This window comes from Aquarana catesbeiana, linkage group LG07 (assembly GCF_042186555.1).
Source record: "Aquarana catesbeiana isolate 2022-GZ linkage group LG07, ASM4218655v1, whole genome shotgun sequence".
In the NCBI taxonomy this organism is placed as follows: domain Eukaryota; kingdom Metazoa; phylum Chordata; class Amphibia; order Anura; family Ranidae; genus Aquarana; species Aquarana catesbeiana.
Window position 1 is genome coordinate 337,512,427 of NC_133330.1, and position 25,052 is coordinate 337,537,478.

Consider the following 25,052-nt stretch of genomic DNA (forward strand, 5'->3'; position numbering starts at 1 on the left):
TGGGAACTTGCAATGTGATTTATTGAACATTACCTTCATATCCCTCCACAGGAAAATCTCCTGTGTCAGAGGCACACAGATACAAAGTAACATTTTATTTACCGTGAACAAAGAATAATTAGAAGAGAAAAACAATTATTATTTACAATCAACAACTAGAATTACAAATGAAGAAAGTGCTGCCTTTGATCTCCAAGAAGTACAGCTTGGCCCGGACTTCTTCATGTGAGCACCGTGAAATCATTTTTGCTTTTTCTATTTGTATAAAAAAAAAATACTCCCTTCCCGTGTTTTGCTCTACAGATCTTCTGCCTTCTCCATGTTTATTCCTCGCAGGATTCTGGGACTTGTAGTTCAGACTGGGGTCTTGCAGTTGCATTAGACCCAGGGGTAGGCAACCTGGGGAAACCTCCAGCTGCTGCAGAACAAGTCCCATCATGCCTCTGGGAGTAACTGCCAGCCTTGCAATGCCTCATGGGAAATGTAGTTCTACAACAACTGGAGGGCCCCTCAGGTTGCCTCCCCCCTGCATTAGACCCGACGAATGACACCCTCTGGATTCCAAGGCTTCAGTTGGACTCGGCTCGCTCTTCACGCCTCTTATGATATTCCTGCATCCAGCCGAGTCCAGCTACGGTGTCCCCTGGAAGACACAACAGCATTTATAAAAGGTTAAAGGTTTGTTATACCGCCGCCGCTGCCAGGGGAACGGGGTGATGCACCGATTACAACACAAGGGTGCTTAGCTTTTTTCTTTTTTTTTTTTTGCATCAAAATGCTGCAAATTGCCTTGACTTTGCGCTGGGCTGTTCACATTAAAAATGCTTTTCCATTGTTTAACCACTCGAAGACCCGGCTTTTTCTGGCACTTTTTGTTTACAAGTTTAAATCGGTATTTTTTGCTAGAAAATTACTTATAACCCCCCAAACATTATATATATTTTTTTTTATTTAGCAGAGACCCTAAGGGATAAAATGGTGACTGTTGCAATTGTTTTTATGCCACACGGTATTTGTGCAGCAATTTTGCAAGTGCAATTTTTTGGGGGGGAAAAATACACTTTAATGAATTAAAAAAAAAAAAAAAACACAATAGTTACCCCAATTTAGGGGCCATTCCATGTTTGTCGCCATTCCACGATCGTGCGCAATTCTGCAGACCAGGCTTTTTCTGGCACTTTTTGTTTACAAGTTTAAATCGGTATTTTTTTTTTTTTGCTAGAAAATTACTTATAACCCCCAAACAGTATACTTTTTTTTTTCTTTTTTTTGCAGAGACCCTAGGTCAGTGATGGTGAACCTTGGCACTCCAGATGTTTTGGAACTACATTTCCCATGATGCTCAACTACACTGCAGAGTGCACGAGCATCATGGGAAATGTAGTTCCAAAACATCTGGGGTGCCAAGGTTCACCATCACTGCCCTAGGGAATAAAATGGCGATCGTTGCAATTTATGTCACACGGTGTTCATGCAGCACTTTAATGAATAAAAAAAAAAAAAATAGTTACCCCAATTGTTTTGTATAATGTGAAAGATGATGTTAATAGATGAGTAAATAGATACCTAACATGTCACGCTTTAAAATTGCGCTGGCTCGTGGAATGGCGACAAACACGGTACTTAAAAATCTCCATAGGTGACGCTTTAAATGCCTTTACGCATTACATGTTTAGAGTTACAGAGGGGGTCTAGGGCTAGAATTATTGCTCTCGCTCTAACATTCACGGCGATACCTCACATGTGTGGTTCAAATACTGTTTACATATGCGTACGCTTCTTCGCGTGAGCACGGTTAAGATGGCAATGCTTTTTCACTTTTTTTTTTTTATTTATTATTATTTTCATTTCTACACTGTCCCTTTTCTTCTTAATTTCTTATCACTTTTATTCCTATTACTAGGAATGTAAACAGGGATGTTTACATTCCTTGTAATGGGAATAAAAGTGGTAAAAAATAAAAATAAATAGGACAGTGTAAAAATGAAAAGTAAAATGAATGTAAAAGAAATAAGAATGACAGGTTCTCTTTATGGAGATCCCTGCTCTAGGAGGCCGGAAGCCGACGTTAAGAAGTCACTTCCGGTTAGGCAGATGTAAACACTTTCTTTTTATTTATTTTTTACTTTGGAAAGCTTGGGATCAATGTTTTTTTTTTAATTTTATGCTTTCCAGGGTAGAGGAGAGCTTTGAGGTCTTATAGGTCCCAGAAGTCGCCATAAAATGTCTCCATATTTTATCACAAGGGATGTTTACATTTCCTGTGATAGGAATAAAATTGATCAAAAAACATAAAGAGACAGCGTGAAAATAAAACAATAAAATGAAATATTTATTAAAAAAAAAAAAAAAATTAACCGCTTCCCGACCGGCTCACGCAGATATACTGCGGCAGAAGGGCACGTACAGGCAGATTAACGTACCTGTACATTGCCCTTTAAGAGGCGGCTCGCAGGCGCGCGCCCGCCGAGAGCTCCGTGACCAGGACCCGATGTCTGCGGGGATACCGTGATCGTCTCACGGTGAGGAAGAACAAGCATCTCCCCATTCTGCTTAATGACACTGATCTCTGCTCCATGTAATCGGGAGCGCTGATCAGTGACGTGTCACACATGGCCCCTCCCCCCCCCACAGTTAGAATCACTCCCTAGGACACACTTAACCCCTACAGCGCCACCTAGTGGTTAACCCCCTTCACTGCCAGTCACATTTTTACAGTAATCAATGCAATTTTTTAGCACTGATCGCTGTATTAATGACAATGGTCCCAAAAGATGTGTCAAAATTGTCCGATGTGTCCGCAATAATCGTCGCAGTCACGATAAAAATCGCAGATCGCCGCCATTACTAGTAAAAAAAAAAAATTAGCAATAAAAATGCCATAAAACTATCCCCTATTTTGTAGACGCTATAACTTTTGCGCAAGCCAATCAATAAACGCTTATTGCGATTTTTTTATTTTACCAAAGATATGTAGAAGAATACGTATCGTAAACTGAGGAAAAAAAACAAAAATTTTATATGTTTTTTAGGGATATTTATTATAGCAAAAAGTAAAAAAAATAATGCGTTTTTTTTTTTCAAAATTGTCGCTATTTTTTTGTTTATAGCGCAAAAAATAAAAAACGCAGAGGTGATCAAATACCAGCAAAAGAAATCTCTATTTGTGGGGGAAAAAAAAGGACGTCAGTTTTGTTTGGGAGCCACAATCTGAAAAAGTACTTCCTGCACTACTTTTGGCGATTTTGGGTGCGACTTGTATAGACCTCTATGCATGAAGCCGCACAGACGTCTTTCAATTCGCACCAGAAGTCTCACTGATTGTGCGATTTCAGGTGAAGTCGCATGATTTCAAAGCTGCATTCAATGTGAACGAGGGCTTAGTAAATCCCCCCCCCCCCCCCCCCAGTATCCATGTTTATAACAATGTAACATAAGTAAATAACAAACCGGTTGAGGGTTTCCCGGGGGTCCCCCTCATGTTGGCCACTCACCACGAGGTTTGTATTCGCACCCGATGTATCCCCGGTAGCCCAGCTCCTCCAGAAGGTCAAAGAGATACGGGAAATTCAGCTCTCCGGGACTGTCCGGCTCGTGGCGGTGAGGGACCTGTGCGATTTGGACGTGACCTGCACATAGAGAACCATACAAAGCGTTATTAGTGGCGGTCCCCTCCCCCACCCCCGCCGCCCCACCGCACCCTTTCCTGGAGAAATCAGCTTAATAGACACGGCGAGGCGAAGACCTCAATCAATAGGAAAGTAAACGGCGGAGGAAGTAGATCAGAACAATTTCTAATTTGCCGATCGGCACTAGTAAATAAGCGCATTTTCCCGGCAAGTGACACCAGCCTTCTATCCGCCGACTCTTCACCGCCATTATCTCGCCCGGAACGTATAATTACGACAGCATGATTTCTGCCAGCCGGATCCGGGACGCCGCTGGCAGCCGCACAAAGGGAAGTGTCTGTTTTGCCGATGAAGATGTAAATCATAGCGGCGGGCTAATCGCAGCCATCTCCAGGACGAGGGGGGGGGAGGGGAGGATTCGGAGTACTCGGTGAAGGAAGCCACTTGAGTACCAAGAGCTACGGGCTCTTCTAGAAACATCGGTGAGTATGAACCGGCGGGTACTACGAGTACGGCGGGTACTACGAGTACGGCGGGTACGAATCAACGCCACTGAGAATGGCGCACTTCACCCTGCGCCACTTAATGACAGATCCACTTTACAGGATAAGCGGCTCTTTGTGTGATAAATATAAATCATCAAAGTTGTCATTTGTACCGACTTGATTAAGTTGCAGCGACCATGAATTGATCAGTAGACGTGCAATTCGTTTTGTTCCGAATTAGTTTTTTAATGAATTTTGACAAATTCGTAAATATCCAAATTAACAAAAACCCGTTTAATGAATTTTTATTCGAATATTCGGAAATTCGAAAACCCGAAAATCTGAAATAATAACTAACTAATAATAACTTAACTATTAAATTATAGTTATTGGAATTTCCTTTCAAATTTGTCTGTTAGTGAACGTAACGAGTATGAATTTACCCGAAGTTACGAATTATCCGAAATAACGAATGCCGCATCTAAACAAATGGAATGTAATTAATTCATAATAATAAATAATAATAATAAGTTTTTATTATTATTTATTAATAATTTGTACCGTTCCTGATGTTTAGATGCGGCATTCGTTAATTTGGATAAATTCGTATTTGTTACGTTCACTAACAAATTCTAATACCTATAATCTAATAATGAGTTAGTTACTCTTTCAAATTTTCGGATTTTTTTTTTTTTTATTTTCGGATTCTCGAATTTTCGAGTTTACGATTTGCAATCATAATGAATGACCCGAAAAACTAAATAAAAAAAAACGAAAACATGACGAACAAATTTTTCGGCAGTACATATGTCTATTGATCAGTCTGTACAGCACCCTAGTGTCCAACTTGAGGCCCAAGTGTAAACCGTTGTGACCCTGAAGTGCGGCCCGAAGGTCTCAGCAGTCCGGTGGTAGAAGTATCGGTTTGTAACCAGTTGCCGACTGCGAGCTGTAGTTTTACTGCTACAATGTGGGCCGGCTGCGCAGTCGTGTGTGTGTGTGTGTGTGTGTGTGTGTATATATATATATATATATATATATATATAAATTAAATATACAGCATCTCACAAAAGTAAGTACACCCCTCACATTTTTGCAAATCTTTTCTTCTATCTTTTCATGTGACAACACTGAAGAAATGACACTTTGCTACTTTTGTTGCCAGCGGTTTAGACATTAATGGCTGTGTGTTGAGTTATTTTGAGGGGACAGCAAATTTACACTGTTATACAAGCTGTACACTCACTACTTTACATTGTAGCAAAGTGTCGTTTCTTCAGTGTTGTCACATGAAAAGATAGAAGAAAAGATTTACAAAAATGTCAGGGGTGTACTCACTTTTGTGAGATACTGTATGTGCATATATATATATATATATATATCTCCACACACACACACACGATTCTGCATTTCTGGCTAGGGGGCGCTCCACTGGCACTGTCTCCAGCACACGCCGATCACTGAGTCCCCAGCCAATGATTTATGCAGGTAAACAACACGGAGCCCTTTACTGACAGCGGCGATGTGCCGGTTTTTGTTTCCCTGCAAAGCAGGGAGTAAAAACTGACATCCATTAGTAAAAGCACCTCACAGTAAACACTTTACACTTGTTAGGCACACAGTTAACCCTTTGCGTGCCCAAGGTGTTAACCCCTTCCCAGCCAGTGTCATTAGTACAGTGACAGTGCATGTTATTAGCACTGGTCCCCAAAAAGTGTCTGATCTGTCCACCACAATGTTGCAGTCCCGCTATAAGTCGCTGATTGCCGCCATTACTAGTAAAAAAGAAATAAAACAATTTAATATATATTGATAGCGTACCAATCAATTTACACTTATTTTTACCAAAAATGTAGCAAAATACATATCGGCCTAAATTGATGAAGAAATTTGATTTTTTTTTTTACATTTTTTTTTTTATTGGATGTTTATTTGTGTACAGCTTCACACGACCGCGCAATTGTCATTTAACCACTTGACGTCCGCGCTATAGCCGAATGACGGCCACAGCGCGGACCTGAATTCCTGGGAGGCCGTCATATGACAGCCTCCCCTGTGCACATTCCCTGCGCGCGCTGTGATCACCGAGTCACTGAGACTCGGATGATCACCGATCTGAGTAAGGGGCCGGTCCCGGCCCCTTACCATGTGATCAGCTGTCAGCCAATGACAGCTGATCACATGATCAAAACAAAAGCTCTGTGATCGTTTTTGTTTTTTCTCCTCACGCTGACAGTGCGAGGAGAAAAAAAAAAAGCCGATCACCGGCTCATCAGCAAGGGACATCGATCCCGAAGAGGAAGAGGCAATAATGCCTCATATGTAGTGCAGTGCTGCATATCCGTGTAACAGATCAGTGCTCATTATTGCCACCCATCAGTGCCCATCACTGCCACCTATTGGTGCCCATCACTGCCACCTCATCAGTGTACGTCAATGAAGGAGAAAAATTACCTTTTTTAAAATTTTATAACAAAATATTTTGAAAAAAATTTTTTTTTTTTTTAAATTCTGTCTTTTTACATTTTTTTAACTAAAAATAAAAACCGCAGAGGTGATCAAATACCACCAAAATAAAGCTCTATTTGTGGGAAAAAATTATAAAAATGTAATTTGAGTACAGAGTTGTATGACCGCGCAATTGTCATTCAAAGTGCGTCAGCGCTGAAAGCTGAAAATTGGCCTGGGCAGGAGGGGGGTTTAAGTGCCCGGTAAGCAAGTGGTTAAAGTAACGCAGTGCCATATCGCAAAAAATAGCCCGGTCTTCGTGTAATAGTGTCACTGGTGATGTCAGTGTTATTAGTTAGCCAGTTCCCGCCCACTTTCAGTTAGTGTCAGATTACCAGCTGCGCTATCACAGTCCTGCTATAAGTCGCTAATTGCCGCCATTACTAGAAAAATAAAAATCCAGTATATATATCCCATAGTTTGTAGATCCTATAACTTTCACGCAAACCAATCAATAAACACTTATTACGTTTCTTGTTTTGTTTTTTTACATACATTTTGACCAAAATTTATGAAGAAATTTGATTTTTTCAAAATGTTTTATTGATATAGCAGAAAGTAAAAACTTTTTTTTTCAACATTTACAGTCTTTTTTTATTTATATAATAAAAACCCCAGTGTTGATCAAATACCACCAAAAAAAAAAAAAAAAAAAGCTCTATCAGGGGGTCACCAGCACTTAAAGCGGAAGTTCCATTTTTGGGTGGAACTCCACCTTACGGTAACAAGGAGAAGAAGACCTTGGCTTCAAAATCCCTGGACGGCTGTGTGGGCGGTGGGCGGTAATCCTCCACGGAGGGAAGTGTAATGGGGGGGAGGGGGGAGCTTGTTAGGTGAACCTACAAATTTAATAAAGACCTCTTTACAAACCAACATTTCCACCACTGACTGCTGAGACCCGAGGGCCGCAAACACCAAAGGCCCACAGAGTGCAACACAGACCGAGAGAGGGGGGGAGGAGCTGGGAGGATTGGAAAGGATGTACCATTTGTGAAAAAGTGGACTTACACTTTAAGGCTTGGATCCCACCTATAGGTGTGACCATCACAGGTGCATTTCAATGCTGCGTATGTACAGCGGCCTCTGCATTTCAAAGGGCTGCTCTAGGCACGAGGAACATGGGAGAGAAGTCTCAGACTCTTTTCCAAAAAGAAAAAAAAAAAATGCACGGCCCCGTGAGGTTTGGTACTCGCTGCATTTACAGATGTGTGGGAGTGCCATTAATATTTATAAGAGAAGATAAATATGGCAAATGCTTTATTGTCATTGCAAACAAGTTACAATGAAACGCCTCACAATTTATAACATAAAAAAATATACACAAAAAAAAAAACACTAACCTATAGAAAGAAAATAAAACAAAAAAAAACTAACATATAGAAAGAAAATAAAACAAAAAACAAAATACATTAACATATACAAAGAAAATAAAAAAAAAAAACAACACTAACATATAGAAAGAAAAAAAAACAAAAAAAAAAACTAACATATAGAAAGAAAATTAAAAAAAAAAATCTCCTATAACAACAGGTACCAAGTAGCTGTGACTAATTGACAAATTTTTCTTCATGCCAGAGGAGAAGTCAGTAAAAAAAAAAACAAAAAAACTGTTAAAGTCAAAATAAATAAATGAAAATGAACTAATTCAGGGTTGGACCTAGTTTAGTGTTAGTGGTGGCAGTTGTTATACTCGGTTCACACTACTGCGACCTGCGGTGCGACTTTAGTACTACAGTAACACCTTGGATTACGAGTATAATTCGTTCCGGAAACATACTTGTAATCCAAATCACTTGTATATCAAAGCGAGTTTCCCCCATAAGAAATAATGGAAACTCAGATGATTCGTTCTACAACCATTTATTCAGAAGTCCTTCAGTTTATATTCTATATAAAAAGATTCTACCAATGTGACCAGGTTGTGTAACCATAAACTGTTCTTCTACAAATGGAAGCCTCCACAAGGGGATTAGAAGAAAAATCCAGCAGGAGCTCCAGAGTATAAAAGAGAAGAGAGGCGCCTCTAAGTGTAGCAATATGGTTACATTTAATGAAGGTACAACATTTAGCAACTCACACGGTTGATGATTAAAAGAGACACATCTAAGTATAAAAAGGATCCGGGGTAAAGCTGTCCACATAGACCATCCCCCGCACCTCCGGCTCTCACCGGTGTCAGTCTGCAATTGTGACCGGGAAGACGATCTGGGAGCGAGGCTTGGACCGCTTGCGGAGCGCAGTGTGGAAGGGATGACATCGATGGCGGTGAGAAGGACGGTCTCTGTCAGGGATATGCAATTAGCGGACCTCCAGCTGTTGCAGAACTACAAGTCCCACGAGGCATAGCAAGACTGACAGCCACAAGCATGACACCCAGAGGCATGATGGGACTTGTAGTTTTTGCAACAGCTGGAGGTCCGCTAATTGCATATCTCTGGTCTATGTGGACGGCTTTACCCCGGATGCCTGCATACTTAGATGTGCCTCTTTTAATCATCAACCATGTGAGTTGCTAAATGTTGGACCTTCATTAAATGTAACCATATTACTACACTTAGAGGCGCCTCTCTTCTTTTTTATACTCAGTTGTGACATGACGCTACTTGTATATCAAGACATCGCTTGTATATCAAGTCAAAATTTATTTAAAAATGTTGCTTGTCTTGCAAAACGCTCTCAATCCAAGGTTTTCCTGTACTTTAGAACTGTACCTTTCCTGTACTTTAGCGACTTTCAGGGAATGCCCGGGTAATCTTCTTGTAACATCGGATCCAAATCACATCATTGTAGATGAGGATTCGACTCGGAGGCGACCTCCATTAAAGTCTATGGGCACAAATCGGGTAGAAGTCGCCTTGAAGTAGCACAGGAGCCTTTTCTAAAGTCGGAGAGGCTTCATTAGTGCTAATAAGGAGACAAATCTCATTGACTAACATGGGATTTCACGTCATGCAACTTGGGGGTCTCACAAGTCGGATCCCAAGTCGCAGCAGTGCGATATTTAGGGGAAAAAAAAAGGTTTTATACTTGGCGTCAGTGTGTTGAAGAAGGATAAAAAAAAAAAATGGTAGGATTATTTCTTGGCCTTACTACAAGTACAAGGAACAAATCGCACACATACGTGGTGTAGTGGGGATTGTCAGGAGTAGAAGAATTTTATTTTGAAGGGTTTTTTTTTTTTTTTGGTGGTGGCAATACAGCTGAAGTTTAAAAATTATTTTTTTTTTTTTTCTTTTACAATTTTAGGCCAGTTTTTATTACCATTTACCACCAAATGAAAGTCCAATCTGTCCTGGTAATGCTGTATAATCCACCTGGGTGCACAAAGCAGTTGGGTTGATGGGTACAGTTTTACTAACACTTGTCAAAGATGCAAAACTTGGGTTTGCTTGTAAAGCATTAGGGTACATTCTATGCATTAAGGTGGAAAATCACCTGTTCTGCAGCCCCCAACGCCCCCCCACCCCGGCCCAACCCCCACCTTTGTCCTTACCGGAGCCCAATCCGATCTGCAGCGGCTCCCTTCCCTCTCTCGCTCCTCATTGGGCAGATCAATTGCAGCAGGAGCCATTGTCTGTGCCAATAAGCGCAGCAGCAGCGGGGCTCAGGAGCAAATGTGCACAGGTGCCCTCCTGGATGCAGCTTTCCCTGGGGGGGGGCACCCACCTTAATGGAGGGTCCAGGAGCACTGGCGAGGGACCCGAGAAGAGGAGGATCAGGGCTGCTCTGTGCAAAAGCATTACACAGAGCAGGTAAGTGTAACATGTTCGTTATTTTAAGAAAACAAAAAGGTTTAATATCATTTTAAAGCTGAGTTCCAACCCAAAATTGGAAGCTCCGCTTATCTCATCCCCCCCCCATGGTACCCCATTTGGCACCTGGTGGGGGTGGGGGAAGCAGATGCCTGTCAAAAAACAGGTACCTGCTCCCACTTCTTTGTAAGGTCATTTTTGTCTCTCTCCTCCCATCCCCACCCCCCCCCCATGACACAGACCCCAGTCCTCACAGCTGACTTCCTTTCTGAAAATATAAAGTTGTCTGGCTGCATTTGGTGTTCTCTCAGTGGATGATCTGGAACAAGCATGCTCCCAGTGTAGTCAGAAGCTGATCTGCAGAGAAGTGGGGGTGGGGGGGGGGGGGTCTGGGGAGGGATAGCTGAGGTTGTTCCCAAACCAAAGTTACAGTAGATGGAGGATGAGAGTTGGAAGTGACCAATCCAATGTACAGTCATGGAGTCCCAGCAGAGATCACTAAAAACGGAAACATCTTCCAACACACATCAGGGATCAGAAAAGCTCTTCATCGGGGCTGACGGGGGGGGGGGGGGGGGGGGGGAGTCACTTTCATCTCCTTTCCCAGGAGGTCGGATTTTCAGCTAATACTACCTCAATATCTCTACATGATGTCATGTCCTCTCCACCCGACCAAACCACACCCTCCATCCCAAACTTCTCCACCCAGAATGGAGGCTTCGGGGTTTATTCTGGAAGGATCACAGTCTGGGGGAACCTCAGAGACTCACCGATCAAAGGGAAATATCTCCGGATGTTCTCAGTCAGATTTCCATCCATGATCTGCCAGTGGAAGAGGTCCTACCACAGACACAGAGAAGACGTCAGCCACCGAATACTGACAGTGTGATGTCATACCCCACCTCCATATCACAGATCCATGATGTCATACCCCACCCCCATATCACAGATCCACAATGTCATACCCCACCCCCATATCTTATATCAGTGATGTCATACCCCACCCCCATATCATATATCAGTGATGTCATACCCCACCCCCATATCACAGATCCATGATGTCATACCCCACCTCCATATCACAGATCCGTGATGTCATACCCCCACCTCCATATCACAGATCCATGATGTCATACCCCACCTCCATATCACAGATCCGTGATGTCATACCCCACCCCTATATCACAGATCTGTGATGTCATACCCCATATCATATATCAGTGATGTCATACCCCACCTCCATATCATATATCAGTGATGTCATACCCCACCTCCATATCAGCGATGTCATACCCCACCCCCATATCATATATCAGTGATGTCATACGCATTCTCCATATCCCAACTTAGTGATATCATACCCCACCCCCATATCACAAATCAGTGATGTCATACCCCACCCCCATATCAGTGATGTCATACCCCATCCCCATATCAGCGATGTCAGATATCCAGTGACCCCCCCCCCATACACAATGTAATACTCACCATCTGCATCTTCAGATTTTCTCTCCCCACTTTCTGTAAGATCGCAGCCGCTGAAATCACATCAATATTGATCAATAATCAATAGGGGATAAAGCCTCCCCTCCCCCCACCCGCTCACCTTGCTGTGGCGTGTTCAGGAAGTACCGCGGCTCAGTAATACGAGAGTTTATTGGTTCAATCAGTCCAACGATACCGGCCTGCCAATAGAGAGCCAGGATGAGAGCTGAGTCTACCAATCACGGCCCTCGCTGGGTAATGGAGGCGGGACAAACATTACATACTAAATTGGGGGGGGGGTGAAATTCCTGACTGCCCACCACACTAACCTGATAGATCAATTCCTGACTGCCCTCCGCATTAACCCAACACAGTGAGGGGAAAAAGTATTTGCTCCCCTACTGATTTTGTATGTTTGCCCCACTGACAAAGAAATGATCCGTCTATAATTTTAATGGTCGGTTTATTATAACAGTGAGAGACAGAATACCAACAAAAATATCCAGAAAAACGCATTTCAAAAAAGTTATAAATTGATTTGAATTTTAATGAGTGAAATAAGTATTTGACCCCTTCGCAAAACATGACTAAGTAGTTGGTGGAGAAACCCTTGTTGGCAATCACAGAGGTCAGACGTTTCTTGGAGTTGGCCACCAGGTTTGCACACATCTCAGGAGGGATTTTGTCCTCTTTGCAGATCCTCTCCAAGTCATTAAGGTTTCCAGGCCGACGTTTGGTAACTTGTACCTTCAGCTCCCTCCACATATTTTCTATGGGATTAAGGTCTGGACACCGACCAGACCTTACCATTAAAATCATAGACTGATCGTTTCTTTGTCAGTGCGCCAAACGTATAAAATCAGCAGGGGATCAAATACTTTTTCCCCCTCACTGTAGATCAATTCCTGACTGACCATCGCACTAATTTGATATAATAAATCTGGATTGAGCACAGTAATACACCCCGCTCACTGACCCGCCTACTGCACCAAGCCATACCACACTGAGTCGTGCGTTTCTCCATCTCTCCCCTGACACGGCTTTCCTCCATAGGGGGTTCATGTACTTATACTAGCTGCAGTGGTGGTCTTCTCCATCCTCCGGTGTTCCTCCTCTAATCAGCCCCAGCAAGAATGGACACGGCCTTTTTATAACTCCTTCCACTCACGGTCCTTATCTGGTGTCATCTGACCTTTTATATTTCCTGTACCAAGACAATATGTCCCCCCCCCCCGAATGTTGAGGAACTACAAGTCTCAGCATGACTCAGCATGACTACAAGTCCTCCAGCAGGTCCCGGGCCTGAGTCATGCTGAGACTTGTAGTCCAGGGACAGATCTAATAGTGCTGATGTAATCCTCTGGGATTGCTGGTTATTGATTGATGAGATCACATGGGGGGGGGACTTGTCCTGCGAACGTCCGGAATCTGAAGACACCATGACAGAGAACATGACATCCAGTGACCACCCCAGAGGAGGAGCTCTGACCACCGTCACCTGCCAGCTCCACAATGGGATCAAAGACCCAAAAAGGGGGAGAGAAGGTCACATGACCGCGCTCTAACAAACTCTAACAATGTTACACATTAAAAGAACGTTCAGCTCCCAGACATCTCCCCAGAATGAACACTCTGATCTCCTGGGTTATAGGGGTACTCCGTCCTTTGCCAAACAAAACAGTAAATTGCAAATAAAAAAAAAAAAGAAACAAAGTAAAAGCCCAGACTGTCCTTATCCAAATGCAGTAGGAAAATAATTATTTGATCCCCTGCAGATTGTGTAAGGATGTTACAGTTTAAGGATGTGGAATTCCCTTCCACAGGCGGTGGTCTCAGCGCGGAGCATCGATAGTTTCAAGAAACTATTAGATAAGCACCTGAATGACCACAACATACAGGAATATACAATGTAATACTGACATATAATCACACACATAGGTTGGACTTGATGGACTTGTGTCTTTTTTTGACCTCACCTACTATGTAACTATGCCCACTTACAAAGAAATGAAGGGTCCATCATTTTTATAATAGGGGTATTTTAAATGATAGAGACAGAATATCAACCAAAAATCCAAAAAAAAAACAAATGATACAAATGTTATCAATTGAGTTGCAGTTTGGTGTCTAAAATAAGTATTTGATCCCCAAGAAAAACATGACTTAGTAGTTGGTGGAGAAACCCTTGTTGGCGATCACAGAGGTCAGACGTTTCTTGTAGTTGGTGATCAGGTTTGCACACATCTCAGGAGGGATTTTGGTCCACTCTTCTTTACAGGTCTTCTCTAAATCCTTAAGGTTTCTTTGCTGTCGCTTGGCAACTCGAAGTTTCAGCTCCCTCCATAAATGTTCTATAGGATTAAGGTCTGGAGACTGGCTAGGCCACTCCATGACCTTAAGGTGCTTCTTCTTGAGCCACTCCTTTCTTGCCTTGGCGGTTGGTTTTGGGTCATTGTCATGCTGGAAGACCCATCCATGACCCATCTTCAGTGTTCTGGCTGAGGGAAGTTTTTTATCCAAGATATTACAATACATGGCCCCGTCCATTGGCCCCTTAATGCAGCAAGGGGCTGGACCTTTAGCAGAGAAACAGTCCCAAAGCATAATGTTTCCAGCTCTGTGTGTGACTGTAGGGATGGTGTTCTTAGGGTCATAGTCAGCATTTTCTTCCTCCAAACACAGCGAGTCGAGTTAATGCCAAAAAGCTCAATTTGGGTCTCATATGACCACAGGACTTTCTCCCAATCCTTCTCTGAATCATTTAGATGATTATTGGCAAACTACAGAAGTTCCTGTACATGTGTCTTCTCGAGGAGGGGACCTTGCGGGTGCTGCAGGATTTCAATCCACGGCTACGTATTGAGTTACCAATGGTTTGTTTGGTGACTGTGGTCCCAACTGCCTTGAGAACCTTCACAAGCTCCTCCCGTGTAGTTCTCGGCGGATCCCTCACTTTTCTCATGACCATCCTCACCCCATGAGGCGAAATCCTGCACGGAGCTCCAGACCGAGGGCGATTGATGGTTACTTTGTAGTTCTTCCATTTGCGAATAATCGCTCCAACAGTTGTCTCCTTCATATCAATCTTCTTGCTAGACCTGCACGATTAATCGTTAAGAATTGTTAATGTGATTTTTTTCCGCTTGCTATCTTGACAAAGTATTTTCCCGATTTTTCTCTATGCAGAGAATTCTCTGCTCTGCTGAAGCCACAGCCCTCAAAAGAAAGAAAGAAAAAAAAAAAAACGGGCAGTCTGCCAAGTATCACAATGGATCTTCAGCCACAGAACTAAGTATAAACATTGTAACGATTTGTCCTTTAGATCAAAGGAATACACTTTGGTGTGTAAATGAGGGAAGTTTAACCACTTAAACACTAAACCTTTTTTCTTACATTAGCTGGTTTCGAATTAAAATCATTATTTTTTGCTAGAAAAATTACTTAGAAGCATTATATATATATATATATATATATATATATATATATATATTAGCAGAGACCCTAGAGAATAAAATGGTGGTTGTTGCACAATATTTTATGTCACACTGTATTTGCGCAGCGGTCTTTCAAATGCAATTTTTTGGGAAGAAAATTACACTTTAATGAATTTTAAAAAAACTGAACAGTAAAGTTAGCCCAATTTTTTTTTTTTGTACAATTGTGAAAGATGATGTTACACCGCGAGAATCGTGATCTTTATTCTAAAAAAAAAAATTGTGATTCTCGTTTTGGCCAGAATCGTGCAGCTCTACTTCTTGCTGATGGTCTTGTAGTCCATTCCAGCCTTGTGCAGGTCTACAATCTTCTCCCCGATGTCCTCTGACAGCTCTTTGGTCTTCCCCATGATGGTGAGGTTTGAATAGAAGAGATTCTGTGGACAGGTGTCATTTATACACATAATGAGTTGTCGTTTGGAGAACCTTCTTCCATTGACAGGACTAATCTGTGTACTACATGAGGACCTACTGAGGTCAGTCTGTGGGGGGGCAGAATGATGGTTGGTTGGTAGGGGATCAAATACTTATTTTACTCACTGAACTGAAACCCCATTTATAACATTTGTATCATGTGTTTTTTTTCTTGATTTTTGGTTGATATTCTGTCTCTATTATATAAAATACACCTATGATAAATATGATAGACCCTTCATTTCTTTGTAAGTGGGGCAAACTTCCACAATCTACAGGGGAGCAAATCATTATTTTCCCCACTGTACACTCAGCAGCCACTTTATTAAGTACACCTGTTCAGTTGCTTGGCAACACAGATTGCTGGCAGCAACTCAACACATTTAGGCATCTAGACGTGGTGAAGACGACTTGCTGAAGTTCAAACCGAGCATCAGAATGGGGGAAGAAAGGGGACTGAAGTGACTTTGAACTTGGCATGTTTGTTGGTGGCAGACGGGCTGGTCTGAGTATTTCTGGGATCTTCACACACAGCCATCTCTCGGGGTTTACAGAGAATGGTGGGAAAAAAGGGAAAATATCCAGTGAGCGGCAGTTGTGTGGAGGAAAATGCCTGGTTGAGGTCAGAGGAGAATGGGCAGACTGGTTCTAGATGATAGAAAGAAAACAGTAACTCAAATAACCACTCGTTACACCCAAGGTATGCAGAATATCATCTCTGAACACACAACACATCCAACCTTGAAGCAGATGGACTACAGCAGCAGAAGACCACATCGGGTGCCACTGCTGTCAGCTAAGAACAGGAAACTGAGGCTACAATTGGCACAGGATCACCAAAATTGGACAATAGAAGATTGGAAAAACGTTGCCTGGTCTGATGAGTCTGGATTTCAGCTCCGACATTCAGATGGTGGGGTCAGAATTTGGCGCATGGATCCATCCTGCCTTGTATCACTGGTTCAGGCTGGTGGTGGCGGTGTAATGGTGTGGGGGATGGGTTATCACCGGTTCAGGCTGGTGGTGGGGGTGTAATGGTGTGGGGGATGGGGTATCACCGGTTCAGGCTGGTGGTGGGGGTGTAATGGTGTGGGGGATGGGATATCACCGGTTCAGGCTGGTGGTGGGGGTGTAATGGTGTGGGGGATGGGGTATCACCGGTTCAGGCTGGTGGTGGGGGTGTAATGGTGTGGGGGATGGGGTATCACAGGTTCAGGCTGGTGGTGGGGGTGTAATGGTGTGGGGGATGGGATATTACTGGTTCAGGCTGGTGGTGGGGGTGTAATGGTGTGGGGGATGGGGTATCACCGGTTCAGGCTGGTGGTGGGGGTGTAATGGTGTGGGGGATGGGGTATCACCGGTTCAGGCTGGTGGTGGGGGTGTAATGGTGGGGGGGATGGGATATCACCGGTTCAGGCTGGTGGTGGGGGTGTAATGGTGTGGGGGATGGGATATCACCGGTTCAGGCTGGTGGTGGAGGTGTAATGGTGTGGGGGATGGGATATCACCGGTTCAGGCTGGTGGTGGGGGGTGTTATGGTGTGGGGGATGGGGTATCACCGGTTCAGGCTGGTGGTGGGGGTGTAATGGTGTGGGGGATGGGATATCACTGGTTCAGGCTGGTGGTGGGGGTGTAATGGTGGGGGGGATATTTTCTTGGCACACTTTGGACCCCTTAGTACCAATTGATCATGGTTTATACACCACGGCCTACCTGAGTATTGTTGCTGACCATGTCCATCCCTTTATGACTACAGTGTCCCCATCTTCTGATGGCTCCTTCCAGCAGGATAATGCACCATGTCACAAAGCTCCAATCATCTCACCACTGGACAATGAGGTCTCTGTCCTCCAATGGCCTCCACACTCACCACATCTCATCCAATAGAGCACCTTTGGGATGCGGTGGAAGGGGAGATTGGCATCATGGATGTGCAGCCGACAAATCTGCAGCAACTGTGTGATGTTATCATGTCACTATGGAGCAAAATCTCTGAGGAACGTTTCCAACACCTTGTTGTATCTATGCCACCAAGAATGAAGGCAAAAGGGGTCCAACCCAGTACTAGCAAGGGGGACCTAATAAAGTGTCCGGTGAGTGTAGATCTGTCATACCTCCTATGATTGTCCTCGGGACAGATCCTCACACACACACCTGATGTAACACGTCTGCCGCGTATCTGAGATTCTCAACAAACGTCTCCTCCATTTCCTTCTCCACCGACTCCCGATCCAGGCCCACCGGGACCCGTCCTGCCATGATGTGAATCCTGTAAGACGAAAACGGAGCTGTGAGACCCCCCACCAGTAAAGTATATCTAAAGACAAAACATATTAAACGTGGTTGGAGTAGGGGAGGGTTGGATCCTCTGTCAGGTTTTTACTGTTCACAAAGAAGAGTTATGGATCGTCACATTCCTACAAATCTATCATCATATTTCGTCATATCATTTGAACCAACGCGTTTCGGAACATTCACACCTCCCCTTTCCTTCATCAGGGCTGGAATAGTTGTTAGCGGAAGGAAGGAAGAAAGGGACCTCCTATAATTAGAAGTAACTTATTGGAAACAATGATTCATTAGAAGAGGAACTGGTGGTGTGATCAGAGTGCCAATACGAGTGTTTCATTAGGCGAGAACGCGCTCTTTTTTGGACCATGTTGGCATCAGGGCTTTGAGCAGCTCTGATCTTTTGAAGTTTCTAAAATAAAGAAAGTAGTCACACATAGGTTGGACTTGATGGACTTGTGTCTTTTTTCAGCCTTACCTACTATGATACTATGGGCTTGGATATAGGTATAAAGAAAATTGGTTGGATAAATGTCCCATACTTTCATCCAGTCCCTACGAACTCTGGCCATATTTTGTCTATTACATTGATTTCCTATGGTTGTTAGTGCCAAAAGGCAGTATTTGCCTGACTGAGATATATCAGGAAATTATCGGTATGATGTACCCAATACCCATTCACATAGGAGGGGGGTTCTGGATCTGGGGGCCCCCTTGTTAAAGGGGGCTTCCAGATTCCAATAAGCCCCCCACCCCCGACAACCACAAACCAGGGTTGTTGGTCAGAGGTCCTTGTCCCCATCAAAGGTGGGGGGCTTATTGGAGCAGAGCCCCCCCCCCCAAGCACCCACCCCCCCCATGTTGATGGCAGGTAGCCTGGTATGGTCTAGTAGAAGGGGTGCTCGCTTGTCCCCCCCCCGACACACTCCTATACCTCTAAACCTTGTGGACGGCCTTTCCAGAAGAGTTGAAGCTGTTGTAGCTGCAAAGGGCGGAGCCAACTCAATATTGAACCCTACGGACGAAGACTGGGTTGCCATCAAAATTCATGTGCGTGTAAAGGCAGGGTCATGAGGAAATTAATATTATTGTTTTGGACTATTAACTAGGGCGATCCTGGTGGTCTAGCCCCCAACAACCCCCCTGTAGTCTTGTTAGGACCGAGTTCGCCTGCTGGTGGCACTGTGGTGCTCTGGGTGGAAAGCTTTTTTAGTGTCCACCAGCAGGCTCTAGCGATCAGCTCCACACCTGCTGGCAGACACCTACTGGTGGACACTAAAACTGCAGCTTTCCACCCAGAGCACCACACTGCCACCAACAGGTAAACTTGGTCCTAACAAGACTTCTATTACAAAGCCCTGATGAGGGGGGGATGTGAAGGTGCCAAAACGTGTTGGTCAATCTGAAGGATTGTCATGGAATGGTTTTTAGACGTTTAACATTTAGACATTCATCTTCCACGACGATTTGACTCAAAGTGCCCCCTTTTGGCCCTGCCATGAATGCTGCCCCTCCCCCCCCCCCCCTCTCCAATGCGCACACACACATAGACTTCTATTATCATGCTGGAACCCAACACACGGTGGATCAGAAAGGTTTTTATTGTTTGTGTCCCTGCTTTTTAATGAATAAAATAAGTATTTGACCCCCTATCAATCAGCAAGATTTCTGGCTCCCAGGTGTCTTCTATATGGGTAACAAGCTGAGATTAGGACCACTCTCTTAAAGGGAGTGCTCCTAATCTCAGCTTACCTGTATAAAAGACACCTGTCCACAGAAGCGATCAATCAGATTCCAATCTCTCCACCATGGCCAAGACCAAAGAGCTGTCCAAGGATGTTGGGGACAAGATTGTAGACCTACACAAGGCTGGAATGGGCTTCAAGACCATCGCCAAGCAGCTTGGTGAGAAGGTGACAACAGTTGGTGTGATTATTCGCAAATGGAAGAAACACAAAATAACTGTCGATCTCCCTCAGGGGGCTCCATGTGAGATCTCACCTTGTGGAGTTTCAATGATGATGAGAACGGTGAGGAATCAGCCCAGAACTACACAGGAGAGTCTTGTCAATGATCTCAGCTGGGACCCTAGTCACCAAGAAAACAATCGGTAACACACTACACTGTGAAGAACTGAAATCCTGCAGAGCCCGCAAGGTCCCCCTGCTCAGGAAATCACATGTACAGGTCCATCTGAAGTTTGCTAATTAACATCTGAATGATTCGGAGGAGAACTGGGGGAAAGTGTTGTGGTCAACACACAAAATCGAGCTCTTTGGCATCAACTCAACTCGCTGTGTTTGGAGGAGGAGGAATGCTGCCTATGACCCCAAGAACACCATCCCCACCGTCATACATGGAGGTGGAAACATTATACTTTGGGGGTGTTTTTCTGCTAAGGGGACAGGACAACTTCACCGCATCAAAGGGACGATGGACGGGGACATGTACCATCAAATCCTGGGTGAGAACCTCCTTCCCTCAGCCAGGGCATTGAAGATGGGTCATGGATGGGTATTCCAGCATGACAATGACCCAAAACATACGACCAAGGCAACAAAGGAGTGGCTCAAGAAGAAGCACATTAAGGTCCTGGAATGGCCTAGCCAGTCACCAGACCTTAATCCCATAGAAAATATGTGGAGGGAGCTGAAGGTTCGAGTTACCAAACGTCAGCCTCAAAACCTTAATGACTTGGAGAGGATCTGCAAAGAGGGCAAAATCCCTCCTGAGATGTGCAAACCTGGTGGCCAACTACAAGAAACGTCTGACCTCTGTGATTGCCAACAAGGGTTTTGCCACCGAGTACTAAGTCATGTCTTATGAAGGGGTCAAATACTTATTTCACTCATTAAAATGCAAATCAATTCATAACTTTTTTGAGATGTGTTTTTCTGGATATTTTGGTCATTATTCCGTCTCTCACTGTTATAATAAACCGACCAATAAAATTATAGACCGATCATTTCTTTGTCAGTGCGCCAAACGTACAAAATCAGCAGGGGGTCAAATACTTTTTCCCCTCACTGTAGGCGCTCTAACATCTTATTGGCTACTGAAGGTAAAGAGTATATAAATATATATTTTTTTTAAAATGTCTCTATAAACCATTGGGGGAGGGGGGGAGTCTCAGGCTGTCCAGCAATCACTGCAGCTGTGCTCAATCATACAATCTCCTGACACAATCTCATCTCTAAAGAGAACCTGTCAGGTCAGATGACATGTGATCACATGATCCATCATCTTCATCCTTCTATCTGCCTGATGAGATGAGGATGATCGGGGGGGGGGGGGGGGGGGGGGGTCAGTGGATGAGGATGATGGGTGGGACAGATCACACAGCGGGGGGAGGGGGGGTCACCTCTGACATTCCAGGTCGGTGGCCAATCGGACGGCTCGGTCCAGGCCGGCTCGGAATGCGTCTTGTCTTCCAGGAACGGCTCCGAGACCCAACTCTCCGACCCGAGTGTCTCCTACATACAGAACAACTGTTAGTGGTCATCATAAAATGTCTATAGAGGGTATTGGGGGGATAATTATGGGGGGTATTGGGGGAGGGGGGATCATTATGGGGGGTAATTATGGGGGTATTGGGGGAAGGGGGATCATTATGGGGGTTATTGGGGGTATTGGGGGGGTAATTATGGGGGTATTGGGGGAAGGGGGATCATTATGGGGGTTATTGGGGGTATTGGGGGGGTAATTATGGGGGTATTGGGGGGAGGGGGATAATTATGGGGGGGTATTGGGGGGAGGGGGGATAATTATTGGGGTTATTGGGGGGGTAATTATGGGGGTATTGGGAGGAGGGGGGATAATTATGGGGGGTATTGGGGGGTAATTATGGGGGTATTGGTGGGAGGGGGGATAATTACTGGGGGGGTAATTATGGGGGTATTGGGGGAGGGGGGATCATTATGGGGGGTAATTATGGGGGTATTGGGGGAAGGGGGGATCATTATGGGGGTTATTGGGGGTATTGGGGGGGTAATTATGGGGGTATTGGGGGGAGGGGGATAATTATGGGGGGGTATTGGGGGGAGGGGGGATAATTATTGGGGTTATTGGGGGGGTAATTATGGGGGTATTGGGAGGAGGGGGGATAATTATGGGGGGTATTGGGGAGTAATTATGGGGGTACTGGTGGGAGGGCGGGATAATTACTGGGGGGGTAATTATGGGGGTATTGGGGGAGGGGGGATCATTATGGGGGGTAATTATGGGGGTATTGGGGGAAGGGGGGATCATTATGGGGGTTATTGGGGGTATTGGGGGGGTAATTATGGGGGTATTGGGGGGAGGGGGATAATTATGGGGGGTATTGGGAGGAGGGGGGATAATTATTGGGGTTATTGGGGGGGTAATTATGGGGGTATTGGGGGGAGGGGGATAATTATGGGGGGGTATTGGGGGGATAATTATTGGGGTTATTGGGGGGGTAATTATGGGGGTATTGGGGGGAGGGGGATAATTATGGGGGATATTGGGAGGAGGGGGGATAATTATGGGGGATATTGGGAGGAGGGGGGATAATTATGGAGGTCAACACCCAGGGAGAGAATTGTAATAATGATGAGTGTTAGTATGCACTATGGAAGGAAGAGGGGGGGATAAATTATGAAGGGGGGTGTAATAATATTGGGGGGTCAGTAATCCATATAGGGAAGGGGTGATAATATTGGGGTGTCAGTATGGGGGAGGGGTGATAATATTGGGGTGTCAGTATGGGGGAGGGTGATAATATTGGGGTGTCAGTATGGGGGAGGGGTGATATTGGGGTGTCAGTATGTGGAAGGGGTGATAATATTGGGGTGTCAGTATGGAGGAGGGGTGATAATATTGGGGTGTCAGTATGGGGGAGGGGTGATAATATTGGGGTGTCAGTATGGGGGAGGGGTGATATTGGGGTGTCAGTATGGGGGAGGGGTGATAATATTGGGGTGTCAGTATGGAGGGGGGGTGATAATATTGGGGTGTCAGTATGTGGGAGGGGTGATAATATTGGGGTGTCAGTATGGGGGAGGGGTGATATTGGGGTGTCAGTATGTGGGAGGGGTGATAATATTGGGGTGTCAGTATGGGGGAGGGTGATAATATTGGGGTGTCAGTATGGGGGAGGGGTGATATTGGGGTGTCAGTATGTGGAAGGGGTGATAATATTGGGGTGTCAGTATGGAGGAGGGGTGATAATATTGGGGTGTCAGTATGGGGGAGGGGTGATAATATTGGGGTGTCAGTATGGGGGAGGGGTGATATTGGGGTGTCAGTATGGGGGAGGGGTGATAATATTGGGGTGTCAGTATGGAGGGGGGGTGATAATATTGGGGTGTCAGTATGTGGGAGGGGTGATAATATTGGGGTGTCAGTATGGGGGAGGGGTGATATTGGGGTGTCAGTATGTGGGAGGGGTGATAATATTGGGGTGTCAGTATGGGGGAGGGTGATAATATTGGGGTGTCAGTATGGGGGAGGGGTGATATTGGGGTGTCAGTATGTGGAAGGGGTGATAATATTGGGGTGTCAGTATGGAGGAGGGGTGATAATATTGGGGTGTCAGTATGGGGGAGGGGTGATAATATTGGGGTGTCAGTATGGGGGAGGGGTGATATTGGGGTGTCAGTATGGGGGAGGGGTGATAATATTGGGGTGTCAGTATGGAGGGGGGGTGATAATATTGGGGTGTCAGTATGGAGGAGGGGTGATAATATTGGGTTGTCAGTATGAAGGAGGGGTGATAATATTGGGGTGTCAGTATGGAGGAGGGGTGATAATATTGGGGTGTCAGTATGTGGGAGGGGTGATAATATTGGGGTGTCAGTATGGAGGAGGGGTGATAATATTGGGGTGTCAGTATGGAGGAGGGGTGATAATATTGGGGTGTCAGTATGTGGGAGGGGTGATAATATTGGGGTGTCAGTATGGAGGAGGGGTGATAATATTGGGGTGTCAGTATGGAGGAGGGGTGATAATATTGGGGTGTCAGTATGGGGGAGGGGTGATAATATTGGGGTGTCAGTATGGAGGAGGGGTGATAATATTGGGGTGTCAGTATGTGGGAGGGGTGATAATATTGGGGTGTCAGTATGGAGGAGGGGTGATAATATTGGGGTGTCAGTATGGAGGAGGGGTGATAATATTGGGGTGTCAGTATGGGGGAGGGGTGATAATATTGGGGTGTCAGTATGGAGGAGGGGTGATAATATTGGGGTGTCAGTATGGGGGAGGGGTGATAATATTGGGGTGTCAGTATGTGGGAGGGGTGATAATATTGGGGTGTCAGTATGGAGGAGGGGTGATAATATTGGGGTGTCAGTATGGAGGAGGGGTGATAATATTGGGGTGTCAATATGGGGGAGGGGTGATAATATTGGGGTGTCAGTATGGAGGAGGGGTGATAATATTGGGGTGTCAATATGGGGGAGGGGTGATAATATTGGGGTGTCAGTATGGAGGGGGGGTGATAATATTGGGGTGTCAGTATGTGGGAGGGGTGATAATATTGGGGTGTCAGTATGTGGGAGGGGTGATAATATTGGGGTGTCAGTATGGAGGAGGGGTGATAATATTGGGGTGTCAGTATGGGGGAGGGTGATAGTATTGGGGTGTCAGTATGGAGGAGGGGTGATAATATTGGGGTGTCAGTATGGGGGAGGGTGATAATATTGGGGTGTCAGTATGTGGGAGGGGTGATATTGGGGTGTCAGTATGGAGGAGGGGTGATAATATTGGGGTGTCAGTATGTGGGAGGGGTGATAATATTGGGGTGTCAGTATGGGGGAGGGTGATAATATTGGGGTGTCAGTATGTGGGAGGGGTGATAATATTGGGGTGTCAGTATGGGGGAGGGGTGATATTGGGGTGTCAGTATGGGGGAGGGGTGATATTGGGGTGTCAGTATGGGGGAGGGGTGATAATATTGGGGTGTCAGTATGGGGGAGGGGTGATATTGGGGTGTCAGTATGGGGGAGGGGTGATATTGGGGTGTCAGTATGGGGG

At 44.9% G+C, this 25,052-nt stretch overlaps 1 protein-coding gene across 2 annotated transcripts in view; it reads right to left on the minus strand.

Annotated features, from left to right (window-relative positions):
* The window catches only part of HYI (hydroxypyruvate isomerase (putative)), a 29,560-nt gene continuing 4,508 nt past the window's right edge, over nucleotides 1–25,052 (minus strand). The window contains exons 2-8 of one of the 2 annotated variants that reach the window (XM_073593918.1): nucleotides 21,418–21,529; nucleotides 17,922–18,036; nucleotides 11,981–12,059; nucleotides 11,863–11,912; nucleotides 11,145–11,214; nucleotides 3,495–3,629; nucleotides 1–643 (exon numbers count right to left, since the gene is read on the minus strand). In XM_073593918.1, coding sequence (XP_073450019.1) covers nucleotides 570–643; nucleotides 3,495–3,629; nucleotides 11,145–11,214; nucleotides 11,863–11,912; nucleotides 11,981–12,059; nucleotides 17,922–18,036; nucleotides 21,418–21,529 — 635 coding nt within the window. In that variant the 3' untranslated portion in view covers nucleotides 1–569. The remainder of the gene's footprint in view (nucleotides 644–3,494; nucleotides 3,630–11,144; nucleotides 11,215–11,862; nucleotides 11,913–11,980; nucleotides 12,060–17,921; nucleotides 18,037–21,417; nucleotides 21,530–25,052) is intronic. The other variant, XM_073593919.1, reaches the window with a different exon arrangement.